The sequence below is a fragment of the Micromys minutus genome (assembly GCF_963924665.1).
Source record: "Micromys minutus genome assembly, chromosome: 7".
In the NCBI taxonomy this organism is placed as follows: Eukaryota; Metazoa; Chordata; class Mammalia; order Rodentia; family Muridae; genus Micromys; species Micromys minutus.
Window position 1 is genome coordinate 5,697,918 of NC_137976.1, and position 22,080 is coordinate 5,719,997.

The 22,080-nt window shown below is 41.8% G+C and overlaps 1 protein-coding gene across 1 annotated transcript in view; it reads left to right on the forward strand.

Annotated features, from left to right (window-relative positions):
* The first annotated feature begins 1,047 nt into the window (after window positions 1–1,047).
* Window positions 1,048–22,080, forward strand: part of PAXBP1 (PAX3 and PAX7 binding protein 1) — a 29,025-nt gene continuing 7,992 nt past the window's right edge. The window contains exons 1-14 of the mRNA XM_080919589.1: window positions 1,048–1,451; window positions 2,769–2,897; window positions 7,357–7,533; window positions 8,584–8,805; window positions 9,232–9,335; window positions 10,140–10,357; window positions 10,877–11,066; window positions 14,602–14,725; window positions 17,912–18,011; window positions 18,094–18,209; window positions 19,596–19,795; window positions 20,003–20,147; window positions 21,081–21,202; window positions 21,826–21,902. Coding sequence (XP_080775715.1) covers window positions 1,103–1,451; window positions 2,769–2,897; window positions 7,357–7,533; window positions 8,584–8,805; window positions 9,232–9,335; window positions 10,140–10,357; window positions 10,877–11,066; window positions 14,602–14,725; window positions 17,912–18,011; window positions 18,094–18,209; window positions 19,596–19,795; window positions 20,003–20,147; window positions 21,081–21,202; window positions 21,826–21,902 — 2,273 coding nt within the window. The 5' untranslated portion in view covers window positions 1,048–1,102. The remainder of the gene's footprint in view (window positions 1,452–2,768; window positions 2,898–7,356; window positions 7,534–8,583; window positions 8,806–9,231; window positions 9,336–10,139; window positions 10,358–10,876; window positions 11,067–14,601; window positions 14,726–17,911; window positions 18,012–18,093; window positions 18,210–19,595; window positions 19,796–20,002; window positions 20,148–21,080; window positions 21,203–21,825; window positions 21,903–22,080) is intronic.

Genomic DNA, 22,080 nt, shown 5'->3' on the forward strand with positions numbered 1-22,080 from the left:
AGTCCTCTGGTTCTAAACTGCAGATTCACCTCTTCAGTCCTTTTTGGGGGCGGGTTTTGATACATGTAAATAAGTTCACAAACACTTCTACCCACGCACCTTAATATGCTCGAGGGAAAGATAATAAGTCAACTTTGCGGGTAACCTGTGTTAGCGCAACCTCATGCAATCTCCTTAGGCCTCCAAGGTTCAGATTTTTCCTCTGTGATAAGAATCTAAAAAATAAGACAAGTTTTTCTTCCATTTGTTTCAGAAATTCACTATGCTTCGTAGAATAGTTATATTTGCTAGCTAACTTGGCTTTCTAACCAAGCCACCCGGAAACACTTCGCTGTCCTGGAAATGGCTGAGGGAGGTGTATCTGTTTTGTTTTGTTTTCCCTATTAAGGGTTCCCCTGCATAGCCCTGGCCATCCTGGAATTCCTTAGGACCATCAGGCTGGTCCCGAACTCAGAGATTGCTTGCCTCCACCTCCCCAGTGTTGTTGGGATTAAACATGTGCGCCCCAACCCTACTTTTTCTCATGGAAGGGAGCCAATGCCTTTGCGAGTATTTGTGTTGGTAGAAATAGCTAGTACTGATCGAGTTACGGATCTGTAGATCACCTCGCGTTATTAGGAGAAATAACCACGGGGGATACACTTTCGCATCCCAAGCCAGGTTAGCTGACTCCTCCCTTCGCTTCTCTCCCGCCGCCCGCCTCTGTTTACCCTGCAGGCGCTGCGTGGGAGGCTTCCACACGTAACGGCTTCGTGTAAGCGCCGAAGACGCATTGCAGCAACCTGCTCAGGGACCACAGACTACACTCTTTCCTCTCATCTCGATGATCCTCTTTGTGACCTTTGGAACAACACCGGAGTCGGAAGGTTCCGTGCCAACAGTCCCCCGCGCCGCTAGAGGGCAGTGCAAAGAGACTCCGCCCACGTATTGGGCGCGAGGAGGGAGCGTGCGCATGCGCACTCGGTGTTGCGCCGTAGCTATAGCTAGAGCCGCGACGACCCGGCTGGAGCTCTCGCGACTGCGCGTGCGCGGCGGTGGTCTGCGCGCTCCCTCGTCCTCTCAGTCTGCGAGCGGCTGGGAAAGCGCGGTGACGGCGGCTGGGATGTTCCGAAAGGCCCGGCGGGTGAATGTGCGCAAGCGGAATGACTCGGAGGAGGAGGAGCGGGAGCGCGATGAGGAGCAGGAGCCGCCGCCTTTGCTGCCGCCGCCGGCCTCGGGCGAAGAGCCGGGCCCCGGCGGTGGTGACAGGGCCCCCGCGGGGGAGTCGCTCCTGGGCCCGGGGCCGCCGCCGCCGCCGCCCTCCGCGCATACCCCGGGCCTCGGCTCTGAGGCTGGGGGCGGCATCCCCGGAGGCGCGGAGCCCGGCAACGGGCTGAAGCAGCGCAAGAGGCCTCGCGAGAACAAAGAGGTGCCCAGGGCCAGCCTGCTTAGCTTCCAGGACGAGGAGGAAGGTGAGCCCCCGCTCGGCCCACGCGGACCCGGAGCCTGTGCTCGCCCGAGCGCCGCGCCCCTTTCCCCACCTCTGGCCTTCTGCTCTGCCTGGGGTTGCGTTCCCGCGCTGCCACCAGCCGGGTCTACGGCCTAAGTGGTCCCTCCTCCGGCTGTCAGAGCTCTCTGATCAGCCATCCTGAGTGGAAGAGAAGGCCCAATGCTCCGTAGACCCGTCTCCAGCCTTGGCGACCGAGTTCCTCGGTTAACTGCCTGATCGCAGGTCCCTGCAGGTCTCTGTGTACTTGGCGTCTTGGTTTAGGCATCCTTGGTTAAGAAGGCCGGATTGTTAAAGAGGAGGACAGAAACCGGGGCTGGGAACAAATCTGGAGCTGCAGCCCTGGTTCTGAGTGACCTTGATCAATCAGTCCTTTGCTGCTGTCCAGTCTCGGTTTCTCTGTGGAAGTAAATGGGCGGAGCAGATGTCTGCTGTAGCCTTATCTCTTGAAGCAGAAGAGGGACCAAGGTGTAGGGGATTTAGATTTTAGTTGTACCCCAATACCATGTTACAAAAAAATGGGATAAGTTTTGAAAGCCTTGCGTCATGGTTTCCAAGTGCTTTCGTGTTTCTAGAAAGTTAGGGGATTTATCTTTGGCTTCCCCAATATTTTGTTTCAAGGAGGTACAGTCCAGGTCTTGATGGTACATGGGCTGTTTGAGATGTTTTGTTCTTGACTTGGATTTTCAGATCAAGGATGAGTGGATATGTCACTCAAACTTAGTTGTGCAAAATGATTTACTTTAGGCATAGTTTTGAAATAACTTATTGTGACTAGAGTTATTCAGACATAGCAGAACCTTGTAATTTGGGTATATTATTTTAGGTTTCTTGACTTCATATTTTATGGAAACATTCTGAACATTTTTTTATCCTGATAGATGAAATAAGCGAAAAATTGACAATTTTGAAGTTCCTTGGTTACTCATTAAATTTTTCTTTTGATTTCTGGAATTGATACTTTTTTTTGTTTGCTTTTGTTTTGTTGAAACAGAGCCTCTATGTTACAGCCCAAGCTGTTCTGGAACTCACTCTGTAGACCAGGCTAATCTCAAATTCAGAGATCTGCCTGCCTCTGTCTCCCCGTGCTGGGATCCCAGGTGTTTACCGCCAAGCCTGGCAATATCAGTTTTTGAGTCTGATAGATTGAAGTAAATGTCAAGTTTTGTAATGATTTTTGTGTGTGAAAATATATTGGGAGAACGCAAGCAGTGTGAAGGCATGAGGAAGGGGGACATTTTCTGAGTTTGTGTCTTACAGACTTTATTCCATTTCTCTTAAGAAAATGAAGAAGTGTTCAAAGTAAAGAAATCAAGTTACAGCAAAAAGATAGTTAAATTGCTTAAGAAAGAATATAAAGAAGACCTTGAAAAATCGAAGATCAAGACAGAACTCAACACAGCAGCTGACAGTAAGTATTAGATAATTCCTTCAGATGAGTGACGAATGGGAGCTCTTTCCCACAGTGCTTTGCGTATGTATTGAGAGCTAATTCTGCTAACCAGTGTCCGCAGTAGGTTGCAATACTGTTCTATCCTTTTTCTCAGACTAAAAAGATGGATTGTTGCTCCTGGATGCTTGCTAATATAGAGACTGTTGTATGGAGAGGGAGGAGAGATTTCCTGTTGCAGCCATGGAGACAGATTTTTCTATTTAAGATTTTTGTACTGTTATTTCACAGAGACAGACTTTTGAGTTCCTCTAGTAGTATTTCTATATTGGCCATAACTCTGACCAGTCTGTAGGAAGTTAATGTTGATAATACCAATACTCAGTAGCCTTATTTGGTACTAAGGCTGGGGACATTGTTCTCTCAAAACTCAAGTTTAAATCTTTCTCTCACCTCACTTTTTCTCTTTTGCTGAAGGCAAACATTCTAACAATAAACCAGTCCCAAGTTTAAAATGTTCCAAGCAGTTACTTTACATGGATAATGTTTGCATTTGTTATAATTTAAGTTACTCTTATACAGATGTTTCAGAGAGATCTTTTTCCCCAAAAGCTTAAAGAGTATTTTCCAGGTTCTCAGCTATAGGCATGACTTGAATAAGAATGTTATTATATCTCAAATTTACAGTGTAGCAATGGAGACTGTTATGTAAATGTTCAACAGAAGTGTCGCAGAAAGTCTAGTGTGTAGGTCAAAGGTTAACTACACATGTTCAGAAAAGGGGCAGCTTTGTAGAAAAGTGGGATGTGAAGCTAGATAGTTGATGATTAAAATTCCCAAAATAGGGGGAAATGTGGGAATACCACCAAGGAGCAACTCCATTTGACCAGCTCTTTGTGAAGGGCATAGTTCAGTGTTCGAATGTGAAAGACATGTTGTTGACAGGTTGTAAAGGATGCATAAAATGTAGTAAGGAGTTTCAGTATATAGTGGCTTGCCAAGACAGGACATGATAAATAGCTTTTGGAACTGTAACCTGGTGTTAACAGGTGTCCTGAATTCCTCAAGGAGAGATTGGAGTCTTAAAGCAGTTGAAACTTAGTGGCCAACTTTGATCCATAGGGCCCTAGAAAGCTGAGTAAGATTGACACTTTTCCTGGCCCCGGGTAATTGTGGCTGGTTTGCAAGGGATAGCTGGTGCCAGGCAGTGGTGGTACTCATACTCACTCTGGATGAGTTTGAGGTCAGCCTAGTCTACGAGAGTTCCAGGACAGCCAGGGCTACACAGAGAAACACTTTTGGTAGGCTTGGGGGAGGGAGGGAGGGAGGTGCAGAAACTGGCTTATTTGAGAACCATTCCTAAGAAAAATTGATACCCTTCATGTATGCCTTGCTGTTAAAATCAGCAGACAAACTGAAGCTTTGTGCCAGGGTAAAGGAGAACTGTGCATTGGTATAGGGAAGACAGGTGTATTTTAGAGAACAGAACTGTTTCTGCACCTTGGGAACTGTTCTGCTCCTTGAGTTGTTGAGAACTAACTATGTACAGTACCTCAGGGGTGCAGAGGGGAAATTAAGAAAGGCCTGGGCATGTTCTTACCACTCACTGTGGGCTTCAGTTTGAAATCGTTACTGGGTTCCTGCACTCATCAGGGAATTCAGTGTTTTTCCCAGAGGAAGAACTTCTGTTGGAAGCTACCATAGGTTGTCCTTGCTGTTCTTAAAGCAACAGTCCTGGAAGCATTGCTAACACATCATCTAAAACTGTACCTGTAAGTACAGGTAGGCAAAAATGAATTAACTTAAAAGCAGCATTGATGAAGCCCTGGCTTTTGGGGCTCCTAAATTAAACTGAAGGGCTCAGTGGAGCCTTATCAAGGGCCACCTTTACATATGCCAGGCTGGCCTCAGCCCACACGGGCCAGGGTAGCCTGGGCTTTGATCATCTTGCTTCTGCCTCCTTACAGCTGTGGGCCACCATGCCCCTAGTTCATGTGCTCCTGGGGATCAAACCTAGGGCTTCCTGTACTCAATCATAACTGAGCTACATGCTTTTAGAACTCAACATACGTACATTTGAGGTACAGTACTGAAAGAAAAATACATATATGTTCATACACACATACATATACACACAAACACATAAGATAACTTGTAAGTGAGAATGTACTAGGGTTGTTTACTCCTCTATACCCATTAAGATGCCTGTTTTTTACAAATAAAGGAAAACTCAGAAAATAGCAAATGTTGACAATATAAAGAAACTAGAATATTTCTGCACTGTTGGTAAAGAAGGAGAACAGGAGATATTGTATGATTGATTTGGTAATAGTTGGTATTTAGAACAGTCAAAATGAGCAGCTAGAATAGTTGCTAAGAGGACCTGGGTAGAGGTAGAGGTTAGTATGTGAATAGACCAGAAGACTCAGGACAGTACAGCACGGAAGCTTGGGAAGGAGAGTCTGACACAGGCCAGGATTGAATAAATCTGGGGCACATTAAACCAAAGCAACTAGTTAATTGTCAACAAATGCAGTATGGTTCCAGTTACAGAAGACAAAATAGGCAAAAGATCACAGCTGGGACAAGGGCTGTAGAGGCCTGGGCAGGAGTGTGGGCACAAGCTGTGACTGCCACACCAGTGTCCATTTACAGCTTATAGGACTGTGTGTGGGGATGAGCTGTGCTGATGGTCACACAGTGTGTGAGTGGATTTAACACAGAATAGACTCAAAGGAGAATTGTGTGTGCATGTATGCCTCCAGGGGAGGTCAGAGGACAGCTTGCAGAATCTGCTTCTCGCCTTCTACCGTATGGGTAGTGGGCATGAGACTCAGGCCAGCAGGCTTGTAAGACACTTCTATCTGCTGAGCCATCTTCATACAGTATATTTCAAGTTTATTTTATTTTACCACAGTAATAAACTGCAAATAGTGACCCAAGAGGATTAAAATACCTGTAGGATCAATCATTCATCCTGAGCACATCAGATCTGGCTATAGGTAGAGTGGAGCTGGCAGGTTGGTTCAGTGGATAAAAGTGCTCACTGCCAAGCTTGACCACCTTATTTCAGCTCCCAGAAATCTACAATGAGGAGAGAATTGACTCCTGAAGGTTGTCCTTTGACCTCTCCATGTATGCTGTGAACCATGCAATCACACATGTAAAAAAAAATAAAATAAATTTTCAAGTAAAAAGGTCCTTCATGTAGCCATATGATTAAGCTGATTTTTAAAGCTTTAGGCTTCAGCATGCAGTTAACAGGGAAGTTGGTGACTAGCAAGGAAAGGCCATATTTTAAAGAACAGCACCCTGACAAATCAGAAAGTGGATGGTCTGAATCTTCCTAGCCCAGGGCTGCTTTTGTAGAGCGGGCATGGTCTGAGAAGGAGGAGGACGTGCTCACATCACGGGAAAGTGACCCATGAGGAGACAGATGATCTTTCCCTTTGGAAGGAAGTTTTACTCTTCTCCTTCATTGTACTCCTTGCACCCAGTGAACATTATCTAGGTCGGAGGGCCAAGGTCAAACAGTTGATTTTTTTTTCCTAGAATAAGCAATAACAAATAAAATTAATTGTGATAGAGACCTAGGACAGTTTATCACAAAGATAAGTACTCTTAGTGGGAATATATTCTTAAATTAGCCTTCAGCTCAGACTGGAACTGATAATTTGAAAACTGTCTACGTGTTAGAATGTGGCTGTTCCAGAGCTTCCAGTCAATATTCTTAGTGTCTATACCCTATAATTTGTTTCTGTCTCACTTCTGTGCTTCATGGTACATACCTAAATGTTGAATTGTGAAAAGGTCAGGTTCATACAGTGTAGATGTAATTGTTAGGGTCTTTTCATCTTGGTGATAGGTGAAAAGTCAGATTTGTACAGTCACCACCAGATACTTAGCTCTCAACAGAAAACTGTCTTAAATGCATGTAGTGTTTAGTTGAACATCAATGTAAAGTGGAAAATGATATAAAAATGTCCGACCAGGCAGTGCAGAGGTGGCTCAGCAGTAAATAAAAGCCTATAAGCAGGAGTGCAGAGGTGGCTCACTAGTTTGGAGCCCTTTCTGCTCTTACGGAGGACCTGAGCTCAGTTTCTAGCACCTACATGGGGTGACTTAAAACAGCCTCTAACCTCAGCTCTGGGGGATTCATTGGCTCTGGCCTCTGAGGGCACCTGTACACATGTGCACACCCACACAGTCCTGCACACCTGCGCAGGATTACTTAGTGAGTTTTTGATAAATTTACTAAATCTTTCATGAAGTTAACTAAAATGTTCATTTTATCCTGTTTTCTGTATTACCCTTTCCCAGTCTTACCTAATGTGCTACTTCCTACTAATGCTTAAGGTTTTTAAGTACTAGCAATCATGTTAGTCTTAGTGGATCGAGCTCAATATTTAATTAAAAGCGCCTTGATAGTTTATGACTTTCTATTTTAAATATATTCTAATTGGTCTTTTCAAAACTGCAGGTGACCAGCCTCTGGACAAAACATGTCATGCTAAGGACACAAATCCAGAAGATAGCGTTGTCATTAGTGAGCATGGCGAGGATGAAATGGACATGGAGAGTGAGAAGGAGGAGGAGAAGCCCAAGGCCGGGGGTGCCTTCTCCAATGCTCTGTCTTCCTTGAACGTGCTGCGCCCAGGTGAGTGCTCACAGGGATCACCTAGGTCCTGGCCCTCAAGTGCTGTCTGTAATGAGGACATCTTTGTAAAGCATGCTTCTATATTTGCAAATGTAGAAAATACAAGAACCAAAAGTTTTTCAGTTTTCCCAAGTTTATTACTTAAAAAGTACTTTTAAATTTAATGTGTATGTGTGTACCCCTGTATGGGTAAGTTCATGTAAGTGCAGGTTTCTCAGGAGGCAGAAGAATGTGTTGGTTTCCCCAGAGCTGGAACTGCAGGAGGTTGTGAGCCACCTGCTGTGGGTGACAGGACCAGAACTGACTCTGAAAGCCCTCCTCAATCAAAACAAATAGGCTTCAAGGAACCAGCATAGTCCTGAAGGTTTTCTTGCAGGCTGTATCTCCCACAGCTCCTCTACCAGATAAAGACTAACTCTTTATACACCTACTACAAAAAAAAAAAAAAAAAAAAAAAAAAAAAAAACCACAACTTAATTGCTGTTCTTTTTGTTTTCATACTTATTTTCTTTTTTTATTTTCTTGTAGGAAGTAGTTTGCAAATCTATATATTAGCTAATCAGTTTTAAAATCAGCGCTTTAAGTGGCCAAATTTAAATTATGATTAAATACCACTTATATATTTTTTTAAAGATTTATTTATTTATTTCATGTATGTGAGTTCACTGTAGTTGTCTTCAGACACACCAGAAGAGGAGATCAAATCCTACTACAGGTGGTTGTGAGCCACCATGTGGTTACTGGGAATTAAATTCAGGCCCCCTAGAAGAGCAATCAGTGCTCTAACCACTGAGCCATCTCTCCAGCCCACCACTTAATGTTTATAGACAATTAAAGATGTCTTTGCTGGGCTGGGTTGTGATTCAGTCTGTCGACAGTTCATTAGTTGGGTTGTATGTAGGGATTTGGAAGGGGCACCAGTAAGTAGCCAGTGTTCACTACCATGCTGATAAGACTATCCTGGATTATTTTTTTCTTCCTGTTTTTAAGAAAATATGCTTCATACCCCAGCTACTTGGAGTTTTTATAATTCTGGTCATTTGTTTACAGGAGAAATTCCAGATGCAGCTTTTATACATGCTGCAAGAAAAAAGCGCCAACTGGCCCGGGAACTGGGGGACTTCACTCCTCACGACAGTGAGCCTGGTAAAGGTCGCCTCGTTCGGGAGGATGAGAACGATGCCAGTGACGATGAGGATGATGATGAGAAACGCCGGATCGTTTTTTCTGTGAAGGAAAAGTCGCAAAGACAAAAGATCGCTGAGGAGATAGGTAACTTGACTGGACAGCAAGCACACCGCATTGCATTAGATCCGTCCCACACTGGCAGCCATGCTCACTGCTCTGCCCGAGCTCAAGGGTGCTCCACAGCTTGAACTCCTCACATTTATGGTCGAGAGTATTGAGGACATCTGTCCATACATTTACAAGACTAAGTATTCTAAAGCCATGCATTTTGTGCTTTTCTTTGTAGAGTTGATGTCAAGCTTAAATTAAGAAACTAAAGATTGTAAGTGAAGCATTAAATACTGTTTTAGCATTAAAGAAGGGTGCCATCATTAAAACAGGGAAAGGCAGGAGAACGGACCAGATCAGAGCGAACCTGTTAGCAAGATCAGGACTTGTGCTCAGTTCCTGAGAACAGTTCAGGGTCTCCTCCCTGCTGTTGGATGCTGATTTCTCTTGTTATGGCCTCAGGTATTGAGGGAAGTGATGATGATGCCTTAGTAACTGGAGAGCAAGACGAAGAGCTCAGCCGCTGGGAGCAGGAACAGATTAGAAAGGGAATTAACATCCCTCAGGTAAGACGACGACAGGCCACGAGAGTGGATTGTTAAAGTGGAAGTGGGCCACAGTGAGTCTCTGCCACTCTGTGTCACAGTTGGAATTGGCGTGTGCTCATGTATTTATCAAGTTTGCTCTTTATCATCAGAGTGCTGAGCCAGTGTCCAGTTTCTCCAACTAGTCCTCAGCAGCAGGATCTGGAAGCCCATTTCAAAGGCACAGTAGAGTGAGAAGGTGGGGGTGGGGCCCAGCACTCACTGAGCAAGTTTTCCAGGTGATTCTGTCACATGCTGAAGCTTGAGGATTCTACCTTGAGCCAGATGTTTGTGTTTTTGTTGCTGATGTTTTAATTTTGAAGATGAATTTCTCAGGTATACAAATGAGATTGATAAAAAAAATACCTGACGAGGTAGTTCCAGTAATGTGTTTTGTAGCCACATGGAGAAAGTTGTATATTGAGAACATTTTTATTTATAGCGTTGAGAGCAGACCATAGTGAACTGTAGAGTAGCTAAAAGAGTCCTAGTTGTAAACTAAGTCACTTACCCTGATAAAATGTTACCTGGATCATAAATTTATTTCCCTTTCTAAGCTCCGAGAGACTGTTTTTCTGAAGATCATTAGAAACACAATGAGTGGTTTTACTAGGACCTAAGAATTTATACAACCCTATGTTTATTTGATTTTGAAGAATATTGCAGTTATTATCTAAATTCTTATTTGGGAACTGGGTATAATTTTTGCTGTTTATTTTTGGTCATAACTTTAAAGGTGTTTATTTTTTTTAATTAGTTTTCTCATACATCCATTTTCTTTTCCAGGTTCAAGCAAGTCAGCCCACTGAAGTGAATATGTACTACCAGAACCCTTACCAGACAATGCCTTATGGTGCATCCTATGGCATACCTTATAGTTACACAGCCTATGGATCATCAGATGCCAAGTCTCAAAAAACAGATAATACAGTCCCTTTCAAAACTCCCAGTAATGAGACGGCTCCCGTTACTATTGATTTGGTAAAGAAACAGCTTAAAGACAGGTAGGGCAGATCAACTTCTTAAAGACCTGTCTGCTAGCTTTCTGGTCCCTCAGGCAGCCTGTAATCTGGGGTAGCAGATGCAGAGTTGCCGGCAAAGAAGACTCACTGGTCCACCGTCAAAAGCTAAACAGAAGATGACTTCACGCTTTGCTCTGCTACCTTCTTGGATTACTTCTGTGGAAGCCTCAAAGTTATTAAAAAGCCACTCCATGAGCTTGTCGAAGACAGTGCTGAGTTTCCACCTCTTGGACTCTGAAAATGTAGTCAAGAGATGGGGGGAAAACGCAAAGCAGGAGATTTGGTTAGCTCATCAAATAACTATTGGAAGTCTGTAAACTGCCTTTTAAAATTTATTTTTATTTTTATTTTTTATAAGAAAAGCAGTACAGACAAAAGATGCATTCCAAATATTTTCATGTTCTAGGAATGGAACTAAAATGCATTATAATATTGCAAGAGTCCTGACAACATTGAATTTTAGATGTAAATGTGTTATATTTATCCTTTTGTGTTCTTAAGGTTGGACTCCATGAAAGAATTGCACAAAACCAATCGACAGCAGCATGAAAAACATCTGCAAAGCCGAGTGGACTCCACCAGGGCTATTGAGAGATTAGAAGGGTCTTCTGGGGGTATTGGTGAACGGTATAAATTTTTGCAAGAAATGCGAGGGTATGTCCAAGACTTGCTTGAGTGTTTCAGTGAAAAGGTAAGAATGCAAAAATAATAATCTCTTTGAATAAGGCAAAAATAGGGAGACCTAGATGGCCTGGCATAGAGCTTCTTGTAATTCTCAGAAAAGAATGCACTCAGTTTTAGAAGCGCTGGAGTCATGTCTCACTTTCTTTACTTCATTAGTTGAGGGCAGCACAGTGCTTCATACAAACAGAAGAAGCCGTCTCAGAGCACGTTTTCAGACTGACAAGTCCTGTCTCAGTGTCACGTTATTACTGGCTTGCACTGAGACGACAGGATAAAAGGAATTCACCTAATAGTGTTTTTATGACTCGGGTCTAATTTCATTTTTATACTATCTTTTAGGAATTCTAAACATTTATTAGTCGTGCTGTACATGACTAGTGTTTGCTAGTTAGATCTGCTTTTTATGGTGGTGTTTCTGTTTTCACCTAAGCCAACGCTTCCTTTGTTTCAGAAGCCATTCATTATGTTTTATTCATTGAACATTCCACATTTCCGAGTTCACTGCTCTAGTATGACAGTTGACAAGCTCCTCTGAGTATATTTAAAGTTAGTTGCATATGCTAACTTCTCAAATAACTTCCTGTTTGTTTGTTTGTTTGTTTGAAGATAATACTCCATACATGTCATGCACAGATATGTAACGTAATAATTTAAAATTTAATAGGTGGGAGAAAGAGCGGCAAGATGGCTGAGAAGGTAAAGGTGCTTGCTGTTGAAGCACCCCTGTAAAATAGAAGGAGAGTGGACCCTTCTTCCACCTAGGTGTCCTCTCCCTCCACACACAGGCTGTGGCAGGAGCACCCCATACATCACGCTTGCACACACCGTTGTAAATAAAACTAGAGGAGCGGCAGGTGTCTAGCTCATGGGCTGGTTTAGAAGCGTTGGTGCTCTTCACCTTAGCTTTAAATACTACAATTGTGCTGCTTAAATATCTTTTCTCAGAATCTCGGATAGGAAGGCACTTTTTTTTTTATCATTAACTAGATGTTTTGTTTTGTTTTGGTAGAATCTATATAAAGTGTGGTTGGATGTTTGCTTCAATATAATAAAGCCAAAGGTTAACAGAAGTACAATTAAACATGTCTTTCTGGTGGGTCTCAGTTGAGTTGTGTGTAGTCAGATCTGGGATGGTCCATGCATCATAGCCTCTCTAGCACTTAGCATGGCTTGAAGTATTGTCCAGTGCCCCGATGCCCCTGCAGTTGTGATATTCTTGTGGCAGGTCAGTTGCTTGGAGCCAGGAAGGAAGCATGAGTTTAGCTGTTTGAGCAAGACTGGAAGTAGGACCTACATGGCAGAGACACCAGACAGAATAAGGTCCTTTCCTGAAAGAGTGCTGTATGTATGTGTGGGATGGTCTCTGGGACCTGCTTCTGTAAGTGTCTTGGCTTTTGCTTTATAGAACTTAGAAATGTAAGCACTCAGAGTTGCAAGTATAATGCCAAAGTGTATGAAGTTAGAGCATTATGCTGTCCCTGGGGTGAGAGGAATAGGACACAGCACGTTTCTGTTGCTCACTCACTAGTGTACTGCTTCTGCATACCGTGTTCCTGAAGAAGTCTACCAGCTCCTTCTAGTTGGCCATGGAGTCACGTAGATACTGTATCAGATCTGAACCCTTTCATATTGAATAATTTTCAGTAAAAGGAGCAGATAGTCGTGTATTTTAGAGATGTGTACTTCATGCTTACATCTTCACATGCATGCAGTCAGTTGTGTATGCTTCTGCTGAAAATGTCATGAGTTGTCATCCTTATGATATTTGAATATAAACATTTTAAAGTAGGGATTATTAGATAGGTATGAATGCTATTTTTAGTTATGCTGAGATATTCTTTGAGAGTAAATTAAGCATTCCTATTTCTCCTCTTTGTGAAGTTAGAATTATTTTTAAACTTAAATTGTCTGTTGGTCATTTTAACTTCCACAACTTACTTTCCCTTCCTGTCATCTTGTTGTGTTTTTCATTTTACATTTGCTTCTAAATAAATTAATAGTGATAGTTTGTAGTTTGGAGAGGCTAGAGAAACTGTTAGGGCAGACTTTTTAGATAAGTCAATGTTGTGAACTTTGAAAGAGATCTAAAATTGAATTTTAAGCTCTAGTTCCCAGAGTTGTCTTCTGAGCTTTAAAAAAAGACACTCCAACTTCCTAAATCAAATAATTCTTTACAATGCCAGCACAGGCTTGAGCACTGTAAGGAATGTTTTATCTATGACTAAAAAGATACATCTTGAGTGCCGTTGAATTTACTCTTGTAGGATTTTAAAAAGGAAGTTACTACATGTAGATTAGCAGCCTATGCCACAGTGATAGCAGAGGTAACTGGGAAATAAACATTTCAGATTACGTAGTGACTTTGGACATGTTTGCCGCTGGTGTGGCATGTTAAAGAACAGAGTCCTCCATCGGCCTGACCTTTCTGTGAACACTTGCCACGCTGGCAGTGGGTCCTGCAGAAATGTGAAGCTGCCTGCCTCAGGCATTTTCATTTCCCAGCTACGTCTGTGACACCTGGGGCCAGTTTTCTCAAACTGTAGTTACTGTCTTTTCCATTTACCAATAACCACCAGGAAACGTGAATTGCTGGTGTCCTGAGTATGTGTAGCAGTCCTTTGTGTTTTGTGAAAGTTTCAGCATTTGGTTGTTCAGCACGTATTTATAAAGAAAGATGTTCTGGGTTTTGAAAATTTAGATGCCATGTTCTGTGGTCATTTTGTTCTTTCTGTAGTTAGTAAACTAGATAAGTGTATTAAGTTGGAAGATTTTGTCAACTTTGAAAGCTGGTAATTTATTTGAAGATTTTATTATAAAAATAAAGAAAAATTCAAACATTTGCTAGGAAGAGAGAAATTTCAGTTTGATTTCAGACTGGTTAGCAATAGCTAGAAATTTTATTTACCTTTTTAGTTGTAAAATGTACAGTAACGTTGCAGAATTGTGTAATATTATCGTAGGGTGCATTAGATGAGTGAGTGGCTGAACAACTTAGGATTGGACAGTTGGTAACACAACAATCATTTAAACCAGGACGTTTACGAAGTGTGCTCTGTGCCTGGCATTGCAGCACTCAGGAGGAAGAGGCAGTGAGGCCTCCAGGCCAGGGCTCAGAGTGAGTTTTAGACCAGGTGAAGTGACATGGGCTTTATCTTCAAAACAGAAAGAGAAACCTACGAAGTTTCCCATGGGGATCATGTTGCTGGAAAATTAAAATATAAACTTGGAAGATGTATAAATACTCATATTTTCTCTAAGGAAAAAGCCCAACGGCTCTACTTGTTCTTATTAACACAGAAGCGTTACATGTATTAAGTTCACTTTTGCTTCGTTAACCAGCACTGGACACTTAGCTTTGTACATGGGTTCAAGAAGTGTTGCTTCCTGACTTACAGGGTGACTTGCTATTCTGCTCTTGGGGACTCCTGCTTATTTTGTCCATAGACAGAGTACTTTTTCCGAAAACCGGAAATAGCATGGAACCCTCAAATGAGTATGCCGCTGAGGAGTTTGGTGTTACGGAGTGTGTTGTATTTTTACAGGTGCCACTGATTAATGAACTTGAATCAGCAATACATCAGCTGTACAAACAGCGAGCTTCCCGCCTTGTCCAAAGACGACAAGATGATATTAAAGATGAATCTTCGGAGTTTTCAAGCCATTCAAGTCAGTCCATCTTGAAGGTTTTTATTTTTCATTAAACAACCTTGTTTACTTAGTGCAGCCTAATTGAAAATTACAGACCTTTTTCTTTTAAAATTTCTCTTTGTTTGTAAGTTAGGTAGATCTAAAAATTGTAACATGTACTTGGGTTATGTTTAAGAAAGTATGACCTAACCAAGGAGCTAAATAATGTACTAATCTTCTATCAGTCTCCTCTTCCCTGGGTGTGCTTCAGTCAGCCCTTAGAGCATACAAACACATGGCCAGCACTTACCCTAAAGCCACTATCTCTTTGGCCCTAATTGACAGCCCACCCCACCCCAAGTGCATTCTAGGTGACACGGTAGAAATACTGTTTTGATCACAGCAAGAGACACTGAGTTTAGGGACCTGGAAGTTCCGGGGAAAGGAGCAGGGAGGAGGTTGTGTTGTGTGACATATGATAGCTTCAGAATCAGGAATTGTTGCCACCCCTGGGTAAAGCAAATGCTTTTGTATATCTTTTTAAATGTGCTTTTTCCTAGTTTGCTGTATATTACATATTGTATATATACAGTTCTTGAAGTTTTGTGAAAATAGTAGAAATTGAATTCTATTGTTACTTATGACATGAATTATGAAAAAACCCACCAAATTAAGTGGAAACCTTTTCAGCTCCTGCCGTTGAGATTCTTTAGCCAGACGCCTCAGAGCCTTTGAGTCCCCCTCCCTCATTGCATGCCAGATTCTTTCTTGGGCGGTCTGGTGGGATTTTCCGAGTGCGGCTCCTCGTGGTTTCTTTGTCCTTTCCTTGTTCCTGTGCTGGCAGTCTCCATATGCATCACGCTCCACATGTGTCTGGTGTGCTCATTTAAAATACAGACGCTCCCTAGGTCCTTCCTATCCAGGTCCTGAGTGTTACACAGCTGCTCCAAATGACTGATAAAGGAGCGTTGTACTGTCCTTAGAGCAGTGCATACATAGTCTGTCTTTCCGTCAGCTGTTGTATCCGTGGGAAGTATCCTCCTGTTTGTCTGATGTGAGAGAAGCAGAAAGAGAAAATACTGGGACACTCAGGTCTGACCCTGCAGATTCAGCTGTGAGCCATGTGAATGGCTTTGGCCTGGTTTTGCTGTAAAATAATTTTCAGTGACATCATTGGCTTTGGGACACCTAAATGACTAATGCATCCCTCCCAGATCACTTTTGATCCAGAGAGCTAGATAGTGGGGGCATACTACAGGTAACCATTGTACGTCAAAGGAAATCATTTCTTTTTAAGCTTAGTGGTGTGGACTCTGTAGCACATTCACTGTCCTCACTGTTAATAATTTATTCTTCATAGTGTGAGGCTGTCTTGTTACCTGGGATTAGTGATAGTATATGATGCATGTTAATTAGACTGAAAAAGGAAAGCATTGAAAGAAAAGTAAAAACAAACAAAAAAAAACCCACTATTGTTGAGGGATATAGTTGACAGAGATTTAAAGAAAATCAATCCAATGTTTCTTTTTAAAGAGAACAGTGTCAGGTTTCTCTGTTTAGATTGTAAGCTCTTATCTGCAGTTACTTTGTATAATTTTAAAAGTAATGAACAAAACCACACATATATTTTGTTTTGATTTCTCATCTAACTTGTAAGCACTAGCATAGACATTTTAATGCCAGCTATTTAAGGGAAAAATAATGAATTGTGAGTTCTAGAGTAGGTTGGAAATATGCAGAGCAGAATTTAGGGCTTATTTGCTTTTTGTTTTTTGATTTTTTTTTTTTTTTTTTTGTTGTTGTTGTTGTTGTTGCTGCTTACTTCAGTAGCAAAACTCTACATGAAAAAATCTGCATGAGCTCTAAGTGACACCATTTGTTGTGTGCATGCATGCCGTCTGCCAGTTCCTTGGTTTTTGTTTTGCTTTTCAATAACTAGTCTGTATTTTCCAGAATGTCTTAAGTAGAAGTGGGGGACTTGGAGAAGACAGTGTTCCTTTCACCCCATACATGAGCAAGTTTGTAGAGCCGCTGACATCTGGGGTCTCCAAAGAGTTGTCTTTGTATCAGTGATGTAATGGAAGTGCCTCTGAATTCTCACATACGTGAAGAGAGCTTCCATATTTTCTTTTAAAGAAAGTTTTGTTTCTGTTTTTTAAATTCTATGGATTTGAGTGTGTGTGTGTGTGTGTGTGTGTGTGTGTGTGTGTGTGTGTGTGTGTGTGTGTGTAGTGAGTGCAGGTGCCCTTGGAGGTCAGAGACATGGGCCCCCATAGCTTGAGTTAACAGGCTATTGTGAGCACCCCGATGTGGGTACTGGGACCCACACTTTGGTCTTCTGTAAGACCTTGAACTGCTGGGCCATCTCTCCTGCCCCAATCTTATGTCTTTTACATGAACAAGCACTTAACAATCACTAGAAAGGCCAATACTAGTAACAAATGCTGGTGGCAATAGGGGACCTCAGAGCTGCTTTATAGCTTCAGGAAGATAGTTTATGAGGTCCCCCTTTTAGGTGTGCTGGGGACTGAATCTAGGGCTTCCTGCACACAGGCAGGCACTACCAGCTGACCTGCATCCTAGGTCAGGCCCAGGGTGGGGTGTTGTGAAGGAAATAACAAGAACCACTTCTGAAACTAAAACTGTGATGCTGGAATCCAAACAGCAGGGAGTTGGGATATTAGGTAGAACATGATCAGAGTCTTCAGAAGGAAAGGTGGCAAGGGACGTATGGTGTGAAAAGAGGTTTCATGATGCAGAGTGTCCAGGGTTGCCTGCCCTAAGAGTAGTGTTAAATAAATTTGAAACTTGCATAGGCTAGGAGAGTGTAAATTACTAAAGCCTTGGCAACAGCTGCTAGGTCTTGCACGTGCTCTCTGCTGTCCTCATCCGTCACTCACCCTCCTTCATGACACAGTTTGTCCTTTGCATGGGGAATGGAGATCCTCACTTGATTGTAGTAGGATCAGCTGCCCGGTTATTTAGACAGGGAGCCCTACAGTACTTGTCTGCTCTAGAAATCACTGTTTTAATTCTTCTACTTTCTCATGGACACTCAATAATTCCAAGATTTGTTCTATACTAAAACCTGTCTAGTTGACCAGTCATTGCAGAATCTTGCTGTTGGGATTAGCAAGCAGTCTATTAATGGCTTGTTCTGTGCAGATTCTTTCCTCATGAGGGTTGAAGGAAGACTGTTAATTTTAACTATTTGTTGTTTTACAGATAAAGCTTTGATGGCACCAAATCTTGATTCCTTTGGACGTGATCGGGCACTTTATCAAGAACATGCAAAACGTCGGATTGCAGAGCGGGAAGCCAGGAGGTGATTCTGAAAATGCTTGCTGTCTTTTATTTGGGAAACTGGAACTCTTATCTAAATTCACAGATCAATTTTTGTTATCTAGGACGCGCCGTAGGCAAGCCAGAGAGCAAACCGGTCAGATGGCAGATCACCTTGAAGGCCTTTCCAGTGATGATGAAGAGACGTCTACAGACATCACTAATTTCAACCTGGAGAAAGGTTAGGCTTGTATCTGCAGATGAGACTCATCAGAGTGTTCTTTTCATGGCTGTACTTTCTAAAGTTTTCTACTTTTTTCTAAAAAGTTTTGAAAATGTACATTCATTCATTCATTCATTCATTCGTTTATTTATTTATTTTTTGTGGGTGTGTGTGCACTCCACCATGGGCTTGCAGAGTCCAGGGCAACTTCAGAGAGTTGGTTCTCTCCTTCACGATGGAATCTTTCTAGGACTGAGTTCAAGCATCAGGCTCATAGCAAGAGCTCTTGCGTTCTTTAATCAGGAAGTGGTCAGAATTTTTGTGTCTTCTGCAATAAGTGAGATGCTGGGATTTTTGTTTTTCATTTTTTGTTACTTTGTTTGGAGATTGAATTAATACTTGTATAGTGATATTAGTCTTCAGAACTGGATTTAAAGGAACAGAACTCTATATTGGAGCCTGTGGTCCACTCCACTGAAGCTGTCTGGTCTGTAAGTTAAAGCTGTAGCAAGCTAGCACTCAGCCTGGAAAGAGCCTCCTGGAGAGTAGTGTGTAATTTCAACCAGGAGGAGCAGTCGGTTCAGGTCTATGCTAGACATTTCTAGAAAGCTCCCTAAGTCAGCTCTCTTCCTCCCACTCACTGGCTGTGTTCATTTGGAATCGTATGAGAATAGTCTATTAGAGAACCGTGTTCAGCTATCACTTTCCCACCCCACTCCACCCTACTGATGTACTAGGAATTAAATGTAAGTCCCGCTGAGCTAGTGTCAGCCTTTTAAAAATACATTTTTTAAGACAATTTGTCTAAATTTCCCAGATTGGCCTTAAACTTGTGATCCTCTTGTCTCAGCTTCCCTGTGTTGCCAGGCCCAATTTCTCTGACTTCTGGTTTTTTGAAACAGAGTTTCATAGCCTATGCTAGTTTCAGCTCATTCTATGCCCAAGCTGGCTTTCAACATGTTACCTACTCAAAGATGGTCTTAAACTCCTGGTCTTCCTGACTCTGCTTCCTAAATACTGGAGTTTACAGGTGTGCTCCACCACACCTGACTTCCATCTTTTTTATATTGAACATTTTGGACATATGGAAAATTTGAAAGAATGCTGAAGCCCAGCATTGGTCCATTGTCCAGACTGAAGATGCTGATAATTTCCTGCTTTTCTTTGTCGTTGTGTGTGCATGTATTTCACTTAGACATCATGACACTTTACCCGTAAAGACTCGGGAAGATGGTTCAGTTCTCCTGTCTGTGGGTTCTGAGGCATGGGAGTGAGCACCCTTCATTCTCTGTGGAGCATTTCCCCAATGAGCGTAGTCAACTGCTGTGTTCTGTGGGCATGGCCATATTGTGCTGCTGGGGTTCTGCTGCTTTAAACTTAGTTCATTTGCAAACTTTTTTCTAGATCGAATTTTGAAAGAGTCCAACAAAGTTTTTGAAGATGTCCTTGAGAGTTTCTATTCAATTGACTGCATTAAAGCGCAGTTTGAAGCATGGCGTTCAAAATACTACGTGTCCTACAAGGACGCTTACATTGGTCTTTGTTTGCCAAAACTGTTCAACCCTCTCATCAGACTTCAGCTTCTCACCTGGACTCCTCTTGAGGTGAGTGGTTCTTACCACTGTTCAAAAGCAATGTAGCCTAGGATTTGGGCACCTTATGCCTTAAAATCTAGAGAGGGAGATGCAGCATAGTTGATAATCAATTAAGATAAACTGTATCTGACACTAATCTGTTTTAAACAAGGTTTCTAAAAAAATTACTCCTTCAGAAATTGTAACTGTTTGAGTAATGTTTGTAATATGTTTTAGGCAAAATGCCGTGACTTTGAAAATATGCTGTGGTTTGAGTCTCTGCTGTTTTATGGTTGTGAAGAACGAGAACAAGAGAAGGATGATGCTGATGTTGCTCTGCTGCCCACCATTGTGGAGAAGGTCATTCTTCCCAAGCTGACAGGTAGTGTGGGGACCTCAGCACACTGGCTTCTTAGATGTGCTTGGTGTTCTTCGACCAGTGACAGCTTTATCTCAGACATTACGTAACCAGTGGTGGTACCACCTGGTCCAAGGATGTTGAAGGGTAGAAAACCGATTGACTTGAGGCTTGACGGCCTCTTTCCAGGGACCTACACTTGGGAGCAATAATTGATCAATAGATTGGTTTCAGAGATTCAAGATTGCTTGATGCCAAACTGAATAGATATTTTAGGGGAGTCAGACACATCTCTTTTGCTCATTTTCTTGAAGATTAGAATTTACTGATACAGGAAACTATTTTAAACTAAAAAAAGTAAAAATGAAATTTAAATAGAAATTTTGGTTGTCTAAGGTCTGGGATGAAGAACCTGCTCCTCATCTCTTTTCATTAAGTAACTTAAGACTCTTGCTGCTTCTCCACATTTCTCCCTCTGAATCCTGATTAACTGGATCAATGCTGGTCAGATACAGTGCTGCCATTTTGTAAAGCAGAAGCTGGTGCCTGTGCCTTGGTGAACATTGCTGATTAAAGGACACTCGGGCTTCACTAAGCCCTGCTCTTTTTTCTTTTTAAAGGACAAATTCTGAAGTTTGTGTTATAAAGCACAAAATAAATACTGGTATTTATTACCAAAGAACTAACTATCTGACTATAAGTAAGCTACAAAGGCTGGAGAGATGGCTCTGAGGTTAAGAGCACTGGCTGCTCCTCCAGAGACCTGAGTTCATTTCCCAGCAACCACATGGTGGCTCACAGCCATGTAATGAGATCTGGTGCCCTCTTCTAGCCTGCACGAATACATGCAGGCAAAACGCTGTATACAAGAAATAAATCCATTTTTAATAAATCTTTTTAAAAAAGTAAGCTGCCATTTTTCTACATTTTAACATCTTGTCTTGTGTTTCTTAATAGTGATAGCTGAAAACATGTGGGATCCCTTTTCTACCACACAGACTTCGAGAATGGTTGGAATCACATTGAAATTAATAAATGGCTATCCTTCAGTAGTCAATGCAGAAAATAAAAACACACAGGTACTTTAGCTCCTATGCTTGGCAAGGTTTTGTCTTTTCTTTTGAAAATGAGCCAGAGTTGAAGAGAATGAATGTCATTATTATTATAATAATAACAATTATTATTATTATTCTGAGTCAACCAGGCTTCTGATTCTCCTAGTTAGGTGCCCTGGGCTGTACAAACCTGAAGTGTGTAAGTTAAGCTGCTGGTTTTCAGTTGTACAAATGGAAGAAAGATGCCATTAGCTTACTCAGTGGCACAGCCCACTTCCGGTTCTACCAGTCAGACTACCAGTAAAAACTACATTGGGGGAGACTAGAAAGTAAGATCACTAGATCAGTTCATAACTGATAATTGGGACTTAAATAGCATATTTTAAAATAGCCAGATCTCTTATAGTTAACCCCAGATGTAAATCACTGCTTTCATTGAGCTGACTGGGAAAGCCGTTGATCATTGTTGAATTTCAGCTAACCTTATTTTGAAATAAAGTATGTTGATTTTTAAATTTTCATATAATAGATTTGGAATTTTAAAATTGGTAAACTACTGTATTACTAATTGTTGAAAGATAATTTTGTAGAATTAAAAATTATTAAATATTTAACATAATTAAAATATAATTCTTTTAACTCTGTAGGTGTACCTTAAAGCACTTTTATTGAGGATGAGAAGAACTTTAGATGATGATGTATTCATGCCCCTGTATCCCAAAAAGTAAGCAAGCCATATGGACTTAAAGTGTAACATTTTGTGTTTGCTTTCAGGGTCTAAACTAGAAAAATAAAGGTGGCTCTGTATATAAACTAAGCCTGTATAATATAAAATTACCCAGAGAGACCGGAGGAATTGTTTTGAACACAATACAGCAAATAATGTTCTTTGTTCTTTCTTA